This window comes from Leguminivora glycinivorella, chromosome 11 (genome assembly GCF_023078275.1).
Source record: "Leguminivora glycinivorella isolate SPB_JAAS2020 chromosome 11, LegGlyc_1.1, whole genome shotgun sequence".
Taxonomy (NCBI): domain Eukaryota; kingdom Metazoa; phylum Arthropoda; class Insecta; order Lepidoptera; family Tortricidae; genus Leguminivora; species Leguminivora glycinivorella.
The window spans coordinates 19,929,266-19,943,566 of record NC_062981.1 but is presented as its reverse complement, the minus strand read 5'-3'; the positions used below and the strand labels follow the sequence as shown (position 1 = coordinate 19,943,566).

The window sequence follows — 14,301 nt, the reverse complement described above, 5'->3', positions numbered from 1 at the left end:
TGAAATAAAGGTTTGCATGTGTCGGGGTGGTTAACATTTGCTAAGGTTCGGATTAGCTTCTTCTGTTGTATGAGAAGTATTTGTACATCAGTGCGATTTCCCCATAAGATGATCCCGTATCTTAGCCATGAGTTTGCATATGCATTGTACACTGTAAGGGCTGTCTGTAAGTTTGTGGTTTGTTTTATCTCACTCAAAGCGTAGGTAAAACTAGAAATTTTTGATCTTATTAATTGTATGTGTCCCTTCCAATTTACATTTTTGTCTATTACTAGGCCAAGTAAGGTGAATTCGTCTACTACCTCTATCTGTGTATTGTTATAATGAAACTCTAAATCTAACGGAGCTTTTTGATACGGATAAAAGGTAATTAATTTTGTTTTTGTGTAGTTTAATTCCAGATTATGATCGTACATCCAACTAGTTATTTTATCGAATTCTAACGTTAGTTTCTCGTTTATTTGGGCATTATTTTCGCATTCGATGAGTAATGAAATATCATCAGCAAATAGGATGCAGGTGTCTTCTAATATTTTCGGAAGGTCGTTGATATATAAGAGGAATAGAAGGCATCCCGCCACACTTCCTTGTGGGATCGAGGAATTTACTACTTTGCTATTTGATCGGATCATTGTTATTTCTCCGTTTGTTCTGTCATAGTATTCTATTTCAGTAATTTGTATTCTATCCTTTAGATAGGATGCAAACCATTTGTGGGCAGGTCCTCGTATCCCCACTCCATATAATTTATTCAATAATATCGTATAATTTACCTTGTCATATGCTTTTGTCATATCCAGGAGAACGCCAACTCCATATTTTTTGTTGTTTATGGTGTTTGCGACCTATAGATTGCTGTTATTGTTGATCGACCTTTTGTAAAACCATTTTGGCTTTCGTTGAATATTTTATATTTTTCACAGAAGGTGAAAACGCGGTCACACATGGCTTTTTCAAAGATTTTAGAGGCCGTTGCACGCACTTGTATCGTAAATATCGTAATGTACTGTTTGGTTGAAATCGGTACATATTAGGATATCGATTAGTTGCTTTACACACCCCTTGTTTGCTTCACATAAACCCTAGGCTTAGTTTCCTCATGATATTCACTGGAAAGCAACTAGCAAATATCAAATATTTCGCACATCAGTTCTGCGAATTCATTGGTACGAGCCAGGGGTTCACTTCTCGGAACATTTGTAAATATTTGACATTTGCCTGATAGTTACTGCTTACTGTCGCCATCGTACACTCTGTAAAGTGACCATGTGTAGTGTTTGTCCCAATGACTTAAGGTACAATTAAAATTTTGAAAAAATCTCCGGCATAGTGGACCGATTTTCATGAAACATGGCTAAAACACTCCTGACTAATTCAGCTTTCAAAAAAAAAATCTAAATGGCATCGTAGCCACACCTCGGACACTGGCGATCAATTATATGAAAGAGGCGCGTTCCTAGCACACAGTTTAAGCTCGTGTAGGTGAACGCGTACTATGCTTGTATGAGTGAAATATGACAGGTCATCTGTTCGCGTTTTTGACAGGCGGTAACTGTGAGGTAACCGAGAGGGGGTGGGCGTCACTGTCAGCGGGGAGCGGGAGTGGCCGTAGTGTACGATAGTACTCTTTAAGTCTTTATTATACTGTGTCGTAGCTCTGTTTTTCTGTGTAGTGTTCTTTAGTAAAACTATCAGGCCCCGTAGCCGAATGGCATTTCTGCGACGCGAAACAAAAATGAAACGCCGCTAAAGGTGGTCTGGCAAATACGCAAGAGCGATAGAAATAGATAGCTACGAAAGATATATTATCGTGAGCGTTTGTCCATTCGGCTACGCACACAGATCAGTAAAATAATCAACTTTGCTTTTTTTAACCCCCGACGCAAAAACGAAGGGGTGTTATAAGTTTGACGTGTCTGTCTGTCTGTCTGTCTGTCTGTCTGTCTGTCTGTCCGTTCGTCTGTCTGTCTGTTTGTCTGTGTGTGTGTCTGTCTGTGGCATCGTAACTCCCGAACGGATGAACCGATTTTGATTTAGTTTTTTTTGTCTGAAAGCTGAGTTAGTCGGGAGTGTTCTTGGCCATGTTTCATGAAAATCGGTCCACTATGTCGCGGTCGGGGGTTTTTTCAAAATTTTAATTTTGTGGTTATTGTCTATGGTAAAATAATGAACTATGTATCTAACTCGAGTCTTACAACAGTGAATTTGAAGGTTCCGAGTCATAAATAACTCTAGCTCACAAATTACAATGTTAATTAATACATAAACTTTATTTCAACTACATAAAGTCCTGATACGATCATCTAACGTGCTATTACTACAAAGTCACATGTGCTATTTCGAAACGCAACATAGTCGCATGAAAACAAACATAATAATTAATTTAGCCCGTTGTAGGTCAATAGGCCAGATCTGTTAGTCATCTCAGACTGAGATAAGGCTTTCTAAGTGCCTATAGATTATAGTGTTAGAGCGGTTTTACATTGTCCGATCTGATGTCGCGTACTGAATAAACGCAGCGGCCCGTCCTGAGGGCCGATTTTTGAGTCTCACGCGTTCGAATTCAGAAAATTGTCACTGAAAATAATAAGCGTCACCGTTTTCAACCGGTATTTTAGTGACAAAATCCCGTATGCGAGATTCAAAAATCGCCCCCCTGGCTACGCACGGGGATTAGGGGCCAGTTGCATGAACCACATCAATTTGCACATCGTCGTCACGCAGCAAACGTCTATGGAACTTCCCATACAATAAAATTTAACTAACGCTACAGACGGTTTGATGTAACCGACCCTAATTGTAAAATGGTGATTGTATATTATCCTATTTATATATTAGCTTTATCTTATACTATTAAACGAGCAATTCTTGTATATTTATTTATTTATATATACCGACGATCTCGGAAACCGCTCTAACGATTTCGCTGAAATTTGTTATGTGGGGGTTTTCGGGGGTGAAAAATCGATCTAGCGTAGCCTTAGATCCCGGAAAACGCAAATTTTGAGTTTTCATGAGTTTTTCTTTCGCGTTTGTAAACGTAAAATATGGTCCTTAATTTCGCCTCGCGCGCATCGATTCTGCTTAGCTCAGTCGTACGAGGTCGGTCTAATGTACGCAGATAGATCGTAGGTGTCAGGGTTTCGAATCCCGACCAGAAATTAAGTTTTTGTCTTTTTTTGGTTTTGTATTTATAAGAGTTGTTTTTTATCTAAAGACGTGATATATTAAAATAGAACCGAGCCAAGCTCGGTCGCCCAGATATATTTTATAAAGCCTGACCAGAAATATATTATGACTACTCGCCATGTTGCGGAATTTAATTAGAACTATTTTCTTCATACTAAACTTAACTGTCACCCTATACATCAGCATAACAGCGCCCTCCTGACATAATAAACTTTATCGCATAGGTGCGTCCCTATCGCACTTACAAATAGTGTTAAAAGGACAGCCTGACGTTATATCATTTATTGTGATTGCCTGCCTTGTCAGGCTTTACATGAGATCATTTATTTATTTAAACTTTATTGCACAATTAAAAAAGTACAAATGGCGGACTTAATGCTAGCAGGCATTCTCTACCAGTCAACCATGGGCTAAACCGAGAGATCGTGTTGGTGCAGGGTCATAAAACAGTTAAGTAGTGAAACAACAAGGAATTATATACATATACCTAAATTTGCTTAACTAGTTATATCTACATATATATACATAAATAATGCTAAATATAATAAATATACATAAAATACATATATAAAATAAAATAACCATTGTGAAACATCATGAGGACACCTATCGAACTTTTTCTAACAGGTGCTTGCGTAACATGCGCTTGAAAGACAATTTGCTCTGGGCCTGCCTGATGGAGAGCGGAAGATCATTCCACAGCCGGATCGCCTGCACAGTGAAGGAATTAGACATGAAGCCTGTGCGATGCTGGGGGACGATAAGTTTAAGACTACGGGTGGTTCGGAGATCAGTGCCGGGACGCGGAGAAACAAATTTAAATTTGGAACGAAGATAATCAGGGGTAAAAGGGTCAAATAAAATAGAAAATAAAGTGCAGAGAATACGTATCGACCGTCGTTGTCGAATAGGGAGCCAGTTTAGTTTCTTACGATATTCTGAAATATGGTCGTATTTTCGCAGTCCAAAAACAAACCGGATACAGTTGTTGAGCAATCGATCGAACTTATATAGAGAGGCTTGAGTGAGATTACTGGAAGTCACATCAGCATAATCCATGATGGGCAAAACGAGGGCTTGAACTAGGAGAATCTTGGTGCTAGATGGAAGAAAATGTTTAAATCTATAGAGACCTCTTAAAGTATTAGTCACTCTCCGGCTGACATCAGATACCAGGGGATCCCATGTAAGGCCACTGCAATTCCATCATACATTGTTTTTTTATATCTCAATCAGTTTGAGCAGTCAGCAGAGTATTCGATTTTCAAAGCCCTTGATCAGCGCCATTTTAACCGATTTTGATTGACAATTATCGTCATATTTCATTTAATTTAAAATGAAATCTTAACAAATTATATACCTGAACCTGCCTCAAGAAGCATTCTATTCACAGGTGAAAACCGCATTAAAATCCGTTCAGCAGTTTTTGAGTTTATCGCGAACACACACATACACTGCCAAGGAGTGGAATTCCTTGCCGGCGGCTCACTCTATCGTAGGCCACGACTTTGCCTTTGGCTAGCCTGTGGCCAAGAGTTAGCCCCATTTATAATAAAAAAACACAGGCAGAGGCGTCGGGCGACTTTGTTTTAAAAGGTGTAGTGATGGTAATGATAATCATGCAGGCAAGGTGACAGAGCTTCATTGCAAATTCAGGCTTCTACAACCGATATAAAATGGACCAGTGTATAAACGCCTTAAAAATGATCGCACATTGTTTGGGACATTGTTGGATTATCTAAAAGATGACGCATGTGAATTATCTCTTTGATGAATAGTCTTCAAAGTTTAGAGAAACTTTAACCTTTGTCATTACACGCTTTTACTTAATTTTTAGATTTTTACACATCCATGGAAGGTTATTACCTCTGCCACACACTCGACGAGTGGCGTGGGAAGTAGCGAGGGAAGTAGGCAGAGGTATAGTGTCCTCGCGCTACTCGTCATGCTCCTCTTCATGCCCACCGCTCCATATTTTGTCGGTTTTTTGGCGCGAGTCAAAGGGCTGACAACAACCTAGTGCGATAATCGCGCGAGCAGGGCAGTGTGTGGTCGGAGAGAGCAACATCGCGGCAGCGCGAGGAGCATAGTGTGGCAGAGGTATATGATGTCGAGCTTGAGTCAGTCTTGGTCTGACTCTATCAATTTTCCCTTGGTTTCACGCCTCCACTAAAGACACTGCCTTAGCATAAGGTATGAGTAGACGCTCGTAGAGAAGCGTTCGGCGGGGTGGGAGAGCGTGCGTCCACCCTATGCAGCGTCGACTTAGGACACTTGTATGAGCTTCAATTGTTTGATATGAGCACCGCACGCCCCGCTCCGCTGCACGCCCAATATGAGCGTGCACTCAGGCCAGTCAGGCCTTACTCTAAGGCCTGAGTCGACGCCGCATAGGGTAGACGCACGCTCGCGTCTCTCACACCCGCCCCGCCGTCCGCTCCGCTCCAAGCATCCACTCAGGCCTTACACTTAATATTTCAAAAGTTTCAAAACATAAAATACTAGGAAGCGAATGTTTATTTGCGTTTATCTATGTGAGTAGTAAATGGTAATCTTATCAAACAGCGGGCTGGCGCCGTTTCCCGTTGATTGACATCTAACATTTTCTAGTTTTGAACAAACACGTTACCAGTTTTCCTAGTTTTAATCATTCTGATAAAGTTTAAAGTCATCACCGTGTTGAGGACGTCATACGTTTGTGTGTGTTTGTAAATATCATTCTCTATTTTGTCTACGATACGATGTTACCTATATCCTGTAATTTAAGTTTCATGACGCATTGGATTTATCTGTTAATGTCGTTGAAATATGTTTTCAAATAAATAAATATCTCGGGACCGTGGGTCTCGAAGATGTGGGAGGCGTGGGGCCGAAGCCAACAGCGCAGAGGCCCTTTAAGATAAACTAAAGGCAAGGACATGGGATAAAACTAACTAAGTAGCCCCTTGGAGTGTTGGGTTATAAAAAAACTAAGTCCATATTCAGGATAATCCGACTAAAGTGAGTTTGATTGACATGGATGTTTTTTAAGAACATTACTAATACTTATTCGGAATTAATTACATGAATTCAATTTGAAAATACGGCTTTCGACCGTTTTTTACTTTAAATATAAATACACATTTTTTGGTAGGAAATATTGTGTATGTCAGGAAAAGTAAAACAAAAAATTAAATCATACAATTGAGGACATCCTATGTAGGTAATTATTTATTACCTAATTAGGTTATTTTTCCTCGTTATTTTAGAATGACTAAACTTTTTAGGTGTTAAAAGGACCGACCGCGTCCGTAACACCACGCTGCGCTCTAAGACTCGCATTGCTGACGTTGGCAGAAAAACCGCCAGGCTTAAATGGGACTGGGCCGGCCACGTCTATCGCATGCATCCGGATAGGTGGGCTAACATAGCCACCAAGTGGATGCCGACGAAAAAGCGTGGGCGGGGCAGGCCCAGGCAAAGATGGCGGGACGACCTTGACGACTTCCAAAATAACTGGCCGGAAGTAACGGAGAATCGGGAATTATGGAGAGTCAGGGGAGAGGCCTTTGCCCAGCAGTGGGACACTCCAATAGGCTAAGAAAAAAAAAAAAACTTTTCCCAAGGGAATCCCGTTTTCGATTAATAAGGTTAAACTAATGAACTGCGAAAGTTTCAGGCCAATTAGGAATTACCCGAGAAAATAGTGTTCAAAAATAACATTTTCCTTTACACTTTACAAACAAATTAATATTAAACAACATCTAAGTAGGTAAGTACTAAGTACTGTTTTAAAATCCATACTAATATTATAAATCGGAAAGTGGGTGTGTCTGTTTGTTTGGACGGCTTTCACTGCAAAACGGAGCGACGAATTTACTTGATTTTTTAAAGTGGAGATAGATAGTTGAAGAGAGATGGAGAGTGACAATTTAGGGTTGCAAAAAAAACGGTTTTTTTTTCTAGCTTGTAAAAAACATGAAAATATTTTTTTTTCTAGAACCAATATGTATTTTTCTAAAGTACGAAATCTCAAAATTTGCAGTTTTATAACTTTAATTTCTAGTCTTATAAAACCTCTTCATCTTCACGCTCCACGGCGCCGCATCAGGGATTCCCCAATAAACGTTTGTAAACTGAATTTTAATAGAATTAAAATGTATTGTTATTTAAACGTTTAAAACTAACGAAAAACTCTTAGTATACAATTATTTGTTCATCTAAAAAAAAAACATTTAGAAAAAAAACAATGATGCTCGGTTTTTTCATGGTTTTTTTTTTCATAATTCTGAAAAAAAAAAAAAAAAAAAAAAAAAAAAAAACATTTGTTTTTTTTTCTTTTTGCATTTGCAACCCTACAATTGCTACATTTGCTCTTTTTCTAACTCCCACTGCCCTAAAATAAAATGTGGGGTGGAAGTTTGGCAATTTTCGAATTTAATGCAAGCGAAGCCGCGGGCAAAAGCTAGTTTACTTTATCTACCAATCAACTGTGGTGTTTAAAAAATACTTATATACACAATTCTGTAATGCTCATATTTCAATATCGGTTCGAGTATTTTAGACTCTTCTCATGATCAAGTACTTTTTAACATTTACAAATATGGGCGGGTGGTCTAGTGGTGAAGACGTTAGCTGCGTAAGCTGAAGACCCGGGTTCGATTCCCGGCTCGGCCACCAGTGGGCCTTGTCGTTTTTTCTTTCGTGTATGATATCTATTTAAATTTATAATTTACAAATATGTTTACAACTGCAGTTACAAAATTAAATTTCAACCAAGGCCATAAGGCTCGTATTACAACGGCATGCTATGTCATATAAGCCGATTTGTGACGCGCAGTGACTTGTTTACTATTATTGTTGAACGTTATCGACGTAGAATTCCCATGAGTAACGCATCCGTGTTTGTGCATAAATATATATATATATATATATAGGAAAATGCTCCTTAGTTTTGACGGTTGTCAAAAATGTCATTTGAATCGAAATGACAGACTACTCTGCCACAGCACTAGTTTAAAATAAAAATGAATGATAAGTGACATAATAAGCAAGTCCTGCGTGATTAATTAATATCGTAAAATACTCGCTAACGAAGATCCGCAAAAATGTAACATGTGTTAGAGTAAGCGAAATATTGTTATGTAAGCGTAATAGTGTTATCTTTAAAGTAAGCGAAATATTGTTTTTAAGTACTTGATTTTTTTAAATATTATTACAGGATTTTATTTCAAATTTCATTAGGTTGCGCGAGTTTACGTTTTGTGGACGCTATTGTGTGTCAAAAAGAGGTTCTTACAGCTCTGGGACAATAGTCGCTCCCGTCCGTGTAAATAAAATAGACGCGAGATGAGAGCGCGAGCGAGTTATTAGACAGTTTATTAGAGCTATGAACTAGGGATGTACCGACTATTGATTTGGCCGACTAGGCCGACTACCGACTAGTCGGCGCTTGGGTGGCCGATTAGTCGGCTAGTTGGCCAGAACATAATTTTCGATAAATTCACATTTTGAATGTCATTTTTGGGCCTTCGTTCGCGCTTTTCATGATTTTTTACAGATGTGCAAAGGTTCATGACAATATTTATATACATTTTCCGTTTTTAACAACCGGCTTGGCTTAGTGGGTAGTGATCCTGCCTATGAAGTCGATAATCCTAGGTAGGAAATTTATTTCTGTGGTGATAACAGATATTTGTTGTTTTGAGAAAAAAAGGAATTACTAATAGCTACATAATACAACCATAATTTTCAGCTGATAATTTAATTTTGTACTGTTTTTCTATCACTAATGAAGTGCCGACTAATCGGCCCTTTTTGCCGACTAGTCGCCGACTAATCGCCGACTACAAATGTGGCCGGATAGTCAGCTTTCCCGACTAGTCGGTACATCCCTACTATGAACTATAATTCGCTCGCTGTCTCTTTTCTTTACACGGTAGCGACTGTCTTTTGTTCGATTCTATTGCCGACAGCTCATCACTTACTCGCTTTTGGTGGGACCAGTGCCATAGTCATAGAAATCCATAAATATTACGCACCTCCAACACCTCTGGTGTTTCGGGTGTCCATGGGCGGCAGTGATCGCTTACCATCAGGCGACCTGTCTGCTCGTTCGCCTCCTATCCCATAAAAAAAATACAGAATCACGAACAACGCAATACGTCTTTCTCCCATTCTACCTTATTAACGTCTCGTAATGAGTCAATAAACGTAAGAAGTAATTACAAACAACTTGTTTACGTTAAAAGTGCGGCGTAAACACAAAGCATTGCATCATTATGTTTGCGTGTACCCTAATTTGAGTGGAAATGCATTTCAAGGCGAACGAGTTTGTGCCGCCGGTGTAAATAAAAATAAATTATTGGACACGCTAATTGGATGATAAATAAAGTTTATTGGTTAATTATATAGGCTTCTGCCCGCGGCAAATAGAGATGTTGTGCGCAAAATAAAGCACCAAATAGATATTTGTACACCCAATTTGTATTTAATAAATCGGATATAGACATAAAAAATAAAAGCGATGACAGAGCTGTCACTAGTCACTATACTCAATTCCATATTAGCGAAACGTTCTGACAGTTATTAAAAATAGACTGATTTTGACTACTAGTAGAAAGAGGAAAGTAGTCTATTATAATTGTTCAAAAGTTTGGTCCTCGAAAATCTCGAAATACATCTGTATTAATTAGGACCACTTGCACCATCCACTTAACTCAGGGTTAGTGGGCTGTCATCTGTCAAATTCCATATAAAATGGTGGGTTAACCCTCCATTTTCGTTGGTGCAAGTGCCCCACATAGGGGTATTTGACTAAAAATTCTGGCCAACATTATTTATATACATTTTTATAAGTAGTTCCATTGTGTCAATCCAAATATGCTATTTTAATTTATTTTTATTTTTTCTTATTTGTATCGAGTAATGGCCAGGTTTTTTAGTGAAATACCCCTATGTGTGCCCCTTACTGTGTTAAGCTTAGAATAAATTTAAAAGTGGAGAAAATACTGTCTCTGTTACCATTGATCCAGATTCGCTGACTAGGGATGAGGTCTTGGTGGCTCAATTGGCAGGGCGCTGGAGTATCGATCTAAAGGCTCTTGAGTTGAAGTCTCACCCAAGACAACAAAAATTTTGAAAAAACCCCCGACTGCGACATAGTAGACCGATTTTCATGAAACATGGCTAAGAACACTCCCGACTAACTCAGCTTTCAGACAAAAAAAAACTAAATCTAAATCGGTTCATCCGTTCGGGAGCTACGATGCCACAGACAGACACACACACCGACAGACAAACAGACAGACAGACAGACAGACGGACAGACAGACAGACAGACAGACACGTCAAACTTATAACACCCCTTCGTTTTTGCGTCGGGGGTTAAAAATACGCAAAAGCACCCATACTTTTTCACAATTTATTAGTATCTTTTAGCATCTTATTACACACGTATTTATCTACAATTTGACAATAAAACAACTTTACCATCCTCTTTTCCAGAACACGTTTGGCAAGTAAACGTACAGAAGAAAGGACTAGGAGCGTCCAAGAACATCCAAGGGCTGTACAACCTGTGCTTGACGGACAAGACGTTGGCACTTGTCAAGATCAAGAGCCACAACAACGTCATCAGCGACCTTGGCATCCCGGAGAAGATTGAGTACTCCTTGAAGAACATTAGAAGGTAAGCCGATAGATATGGAGACTATAGGTTTGATGAACAAAACAAAACAAGACGCTGACACTTGTTAACATCATGAAGAGCAACTTTATAAGCGACCTTGGCATCCCGAAGTAGATCGAGTACTCCTTGAAGAACATCAGAAGGTACGTAAATTGATATACGAGCGTTCAAAATCATCCAGGGTCTGTACAATTTGTGTTTGACAGACAAGACGTTGACACTTGTCAAGATCAAGAGCCACAACAACGTCATCAGTGACCTTGGCATCCCGGAGAAGATTGAGTACTCCTTGGAGAACATTAGAAGGTATAAATGAAAGGGCTATAATGAGATATTGACACTCACTAGGGTCATTTCATTCGAATATAAAACTTTATCATGCCAATTACCCAAGAATCAAATTATTTAACCGACAATTTTCTGGACTAATCCACTAAAATTATAAGCCATAGTTTTTTTTTCTAAGAACAGTATCCTAAATTAGACTTTTAATGCTACACGACTAAAAGAGGCTAAATAGATAGATATTACTTATCGCTAACCTTGTAATTTCAGATGTGGCGACTCAGAATGCTTCTTCTACATGGAGGTGGGAAGACAAACGGCGACGGGTGACGGCGAACTGTGGATGCACACAGACGACTCCAATATAGCACAGAGCATGCACTCCACCATTTACCAGTGAGTGTGGCCAATTTTCACACAAGTTACTCTGTCCCGTAATAAACTCCTCTATTTATTTATACCGGCTCAGTGCTAGAATAGTCAACTGCGTTTTAGAGGCATTCCACGAGAATGTGGCTTACGACATGCTTTTGCCTTGTATGGCAGCTATTTTAATCCAAATCCGTAAAGCTAAAGAAAATACTGCCAATTTGTTAACCAAGTCATTAAAGGTTTTCAGACACAACTTCGCTTTCCTAGCGTCTTCAGAAGTTTTAGAAGAATTGCATGTCGTGAGCGACATTCTCGTTGAATGCCTGGTTAGCTTTCCAAGAATTATTCTTGCTAATATTTAAGATTAATTCAATTAATTATGACACAAGTTGTCATTGGTATACTTCACAATCAATTTTTTTTTCTTGAAGTTAGGTATTTAAAGGCAGGCTTCCTATAAGAATAGCCTGCGAGTTTTCCAAAGCATTTGACTACGTGGGATGCTGTATAAAGTAAAGAAACTCGATCTTTCAACAGTCAAGAATAAACCTTGTTATGTCTAACGAACACGATGATATTATTAAGTCAATTTTATGGGAATGGCATACATTTAACAACATAAAGCATGAACGGAGCTCGGACTCCCACAGGAGACACTTCTGGGTCCTATTATATTTCTTATAGTTATTAAATTTTTAAAAACCGAATTGTCCTCAACTCAGCCACCGGCGGGCTTGGACGCTTTTTCTTTGGCTCGCAAATCACCTGTAATAATATATTACTCTTTGAGGGCGCAAAAATATGTGACACGCTCTTTTGGCTCCACAAATAAGATCATATCATAGATGTTTAAGACCTTTGTTCTGTGACATATTATTGCAGGGGACTATGATAAATAGAGACGGTCAAGCAAAATTTGTCACTAAAAATGGCGGCAAATTTGGGCAAATTTGATAAATGTATGGCTCACCGTCCAATTGTCTTGACGTTGGCGAAATCATCGACGAGCCTAACATAATAACACTATAAAACGGTGTCCTATCGTTTGACCAAAACTTGTTTAGTAAATTGACACTTGACAACCAACTACTGGCAAAATTATATTTTGGCAAGTCTTCACTTTACAAAAACATTTTTGACAAATTGTTCTTATAACCAAATATTTAACTTACAAAATAACATTTTATAAACGATGTTTTTGACAAGTTCATATTTAACAAATATGTTGACTATAATAAACCTACGATTAGCAAAAAATGTTTGCTGTAATGTATTATTTGACAAGTGAATCTGTAATAGTAATTTATAATATGGGTCAAATGAAACACATAATAGCGAATCAAATCATATTAATGTTTCATAGAAAATCTTTACAATATTTTTTTACTCAGTCCCTGCTTTTTGGAAAGCTACTACAAAGTAGATTTGGTTAGACCTGTAAATCTCACAAAACCGAAGTAATACTAGAAAAGTGTGTTAGGTTAGGTTAGAACTGTGACCCTCACAAAACCGAAGTAATACTAGAAAAGTGGGTTAGGTTAAGTTAGAATTAGAACTGTGACCCTCACAAAACCGGAGTAATACTAGGTATGTGGGTTAGGTTAGGTTGGAACTGTGACCCTCACAAAATCGAAGTAATACTAGAAAAGTGGGTTAGGTTAGGTTAGAACTGCGACCCTCACAAAACCGGAGTAATACTAGGTATGTGGGTTAGGTTAGGTTGGAACTGTGACCCTCACAAAACCGAAGTAATACTAGAAAAGTGGGTTAGGTTAGGTTAGAACTGTGACCCTCACAAAACCGAAGTAATACTAGAAAAGTGGGTTAGGTTAAGTTAGAATTAGAACTGTGACCCTCACAAAACCGGAGTAATACTAGGTATGTGGGTTAGGTTAGGTTGGAACTGTGACCCTCACAAAATCGAAGTAATACTAGAAAAGTGGGTTAGGTTAGGTTAGAACTGCGACCCTCACAAAACCGGAGTAATACTAGGTATGTGGGTTAGGTTAGGTTGGAACTGTGACCCTCACAAAATCGAAGTAATACTAGAAAAGTGGGTTAGGTTAGGTTAGAACTGTGACCCTCACAAAACCGGAGTAATACTAGGTATGTGGGTTAGGTTAGGTTGGAACTGTGACCCTCACAAAACCGAAGTAATACTAGAAAAGTGGGTTAGGTTAGGTTAGAATTGCGACCCTCACAAAACCGGAGTAGTACTAGGAATGTGGGTTAGGTTAGGTTAGAACTGTGACCCTCACAAAACCGAAGTAATACTAGAAAAGTGGGTAAGGTTAGGTTAGAACTGTGACCCTCACAAAACCGAAATAATACTAGAAAAGTGGGTTAGGTTAGATTAGAACTGTAAATCTCACAAAACCGAAGTAATACTAGATAAAACCGCCTTCAAAAATAAGCGCGTTACAAAACACGGAGAAACTAAAAAGCAAAAAATAATAAACCATTGAATTCAGATTTCTTATCGTATTGCAATAATCTAAACATCCAAATTATAAACAAATCAATTATTTTTGTAGTCGGTACCAGACCTGTTCGTCGCCTTGCTATTGCCTGTTTGCCCCACCCAACCATACACAGGCTGGTACCGACTCCAAAAATAATTGATTTGTTTATAATTTGGATGTTTACATTATTGCAATACGATAAGAAATCTGAATTCAATGGTTTATTATTTTTTGCTTTTTAGTTTCTCCGTGTCCGTGTTTTGTAACGCGCTTATTTTTGAAGGCGGTATTATTTTTTGTTAAAAAGTTAATTTATTTGTTGAT

At 38.5% G+C, this 14,301-nt stretch overlaps 1 protein-coding gene across 5 annotated transcripts in view; it reads left to right on the top strand.

Moving 5' to 3' along the window:
* LOC125231003 (insulin receptor substrate 1) overlaps positions 1-14,301 on the top strand; it is a 63,333-nt gene that overhangs the window by 12,155 nt on the left and 36,877 nt on the right. For all 5 annotated transcript variants that reach the window (XM_048136332.1, XM_048136331.1, XM_048136330.1 and 2 more), the window contains exons 2-3: positions 10,675-10,858; positions 11,414-11,539. In XM_048136332.1, the coding sequence (XP_047992289.1) occupies positions 10,675-10,858; positions 11,414-11,539 (310 nt within the window). The remainder of the gene's footprint in view (positions 1-10,674; positions 10,859-11,413; positions 11,540-14,301) is intronic.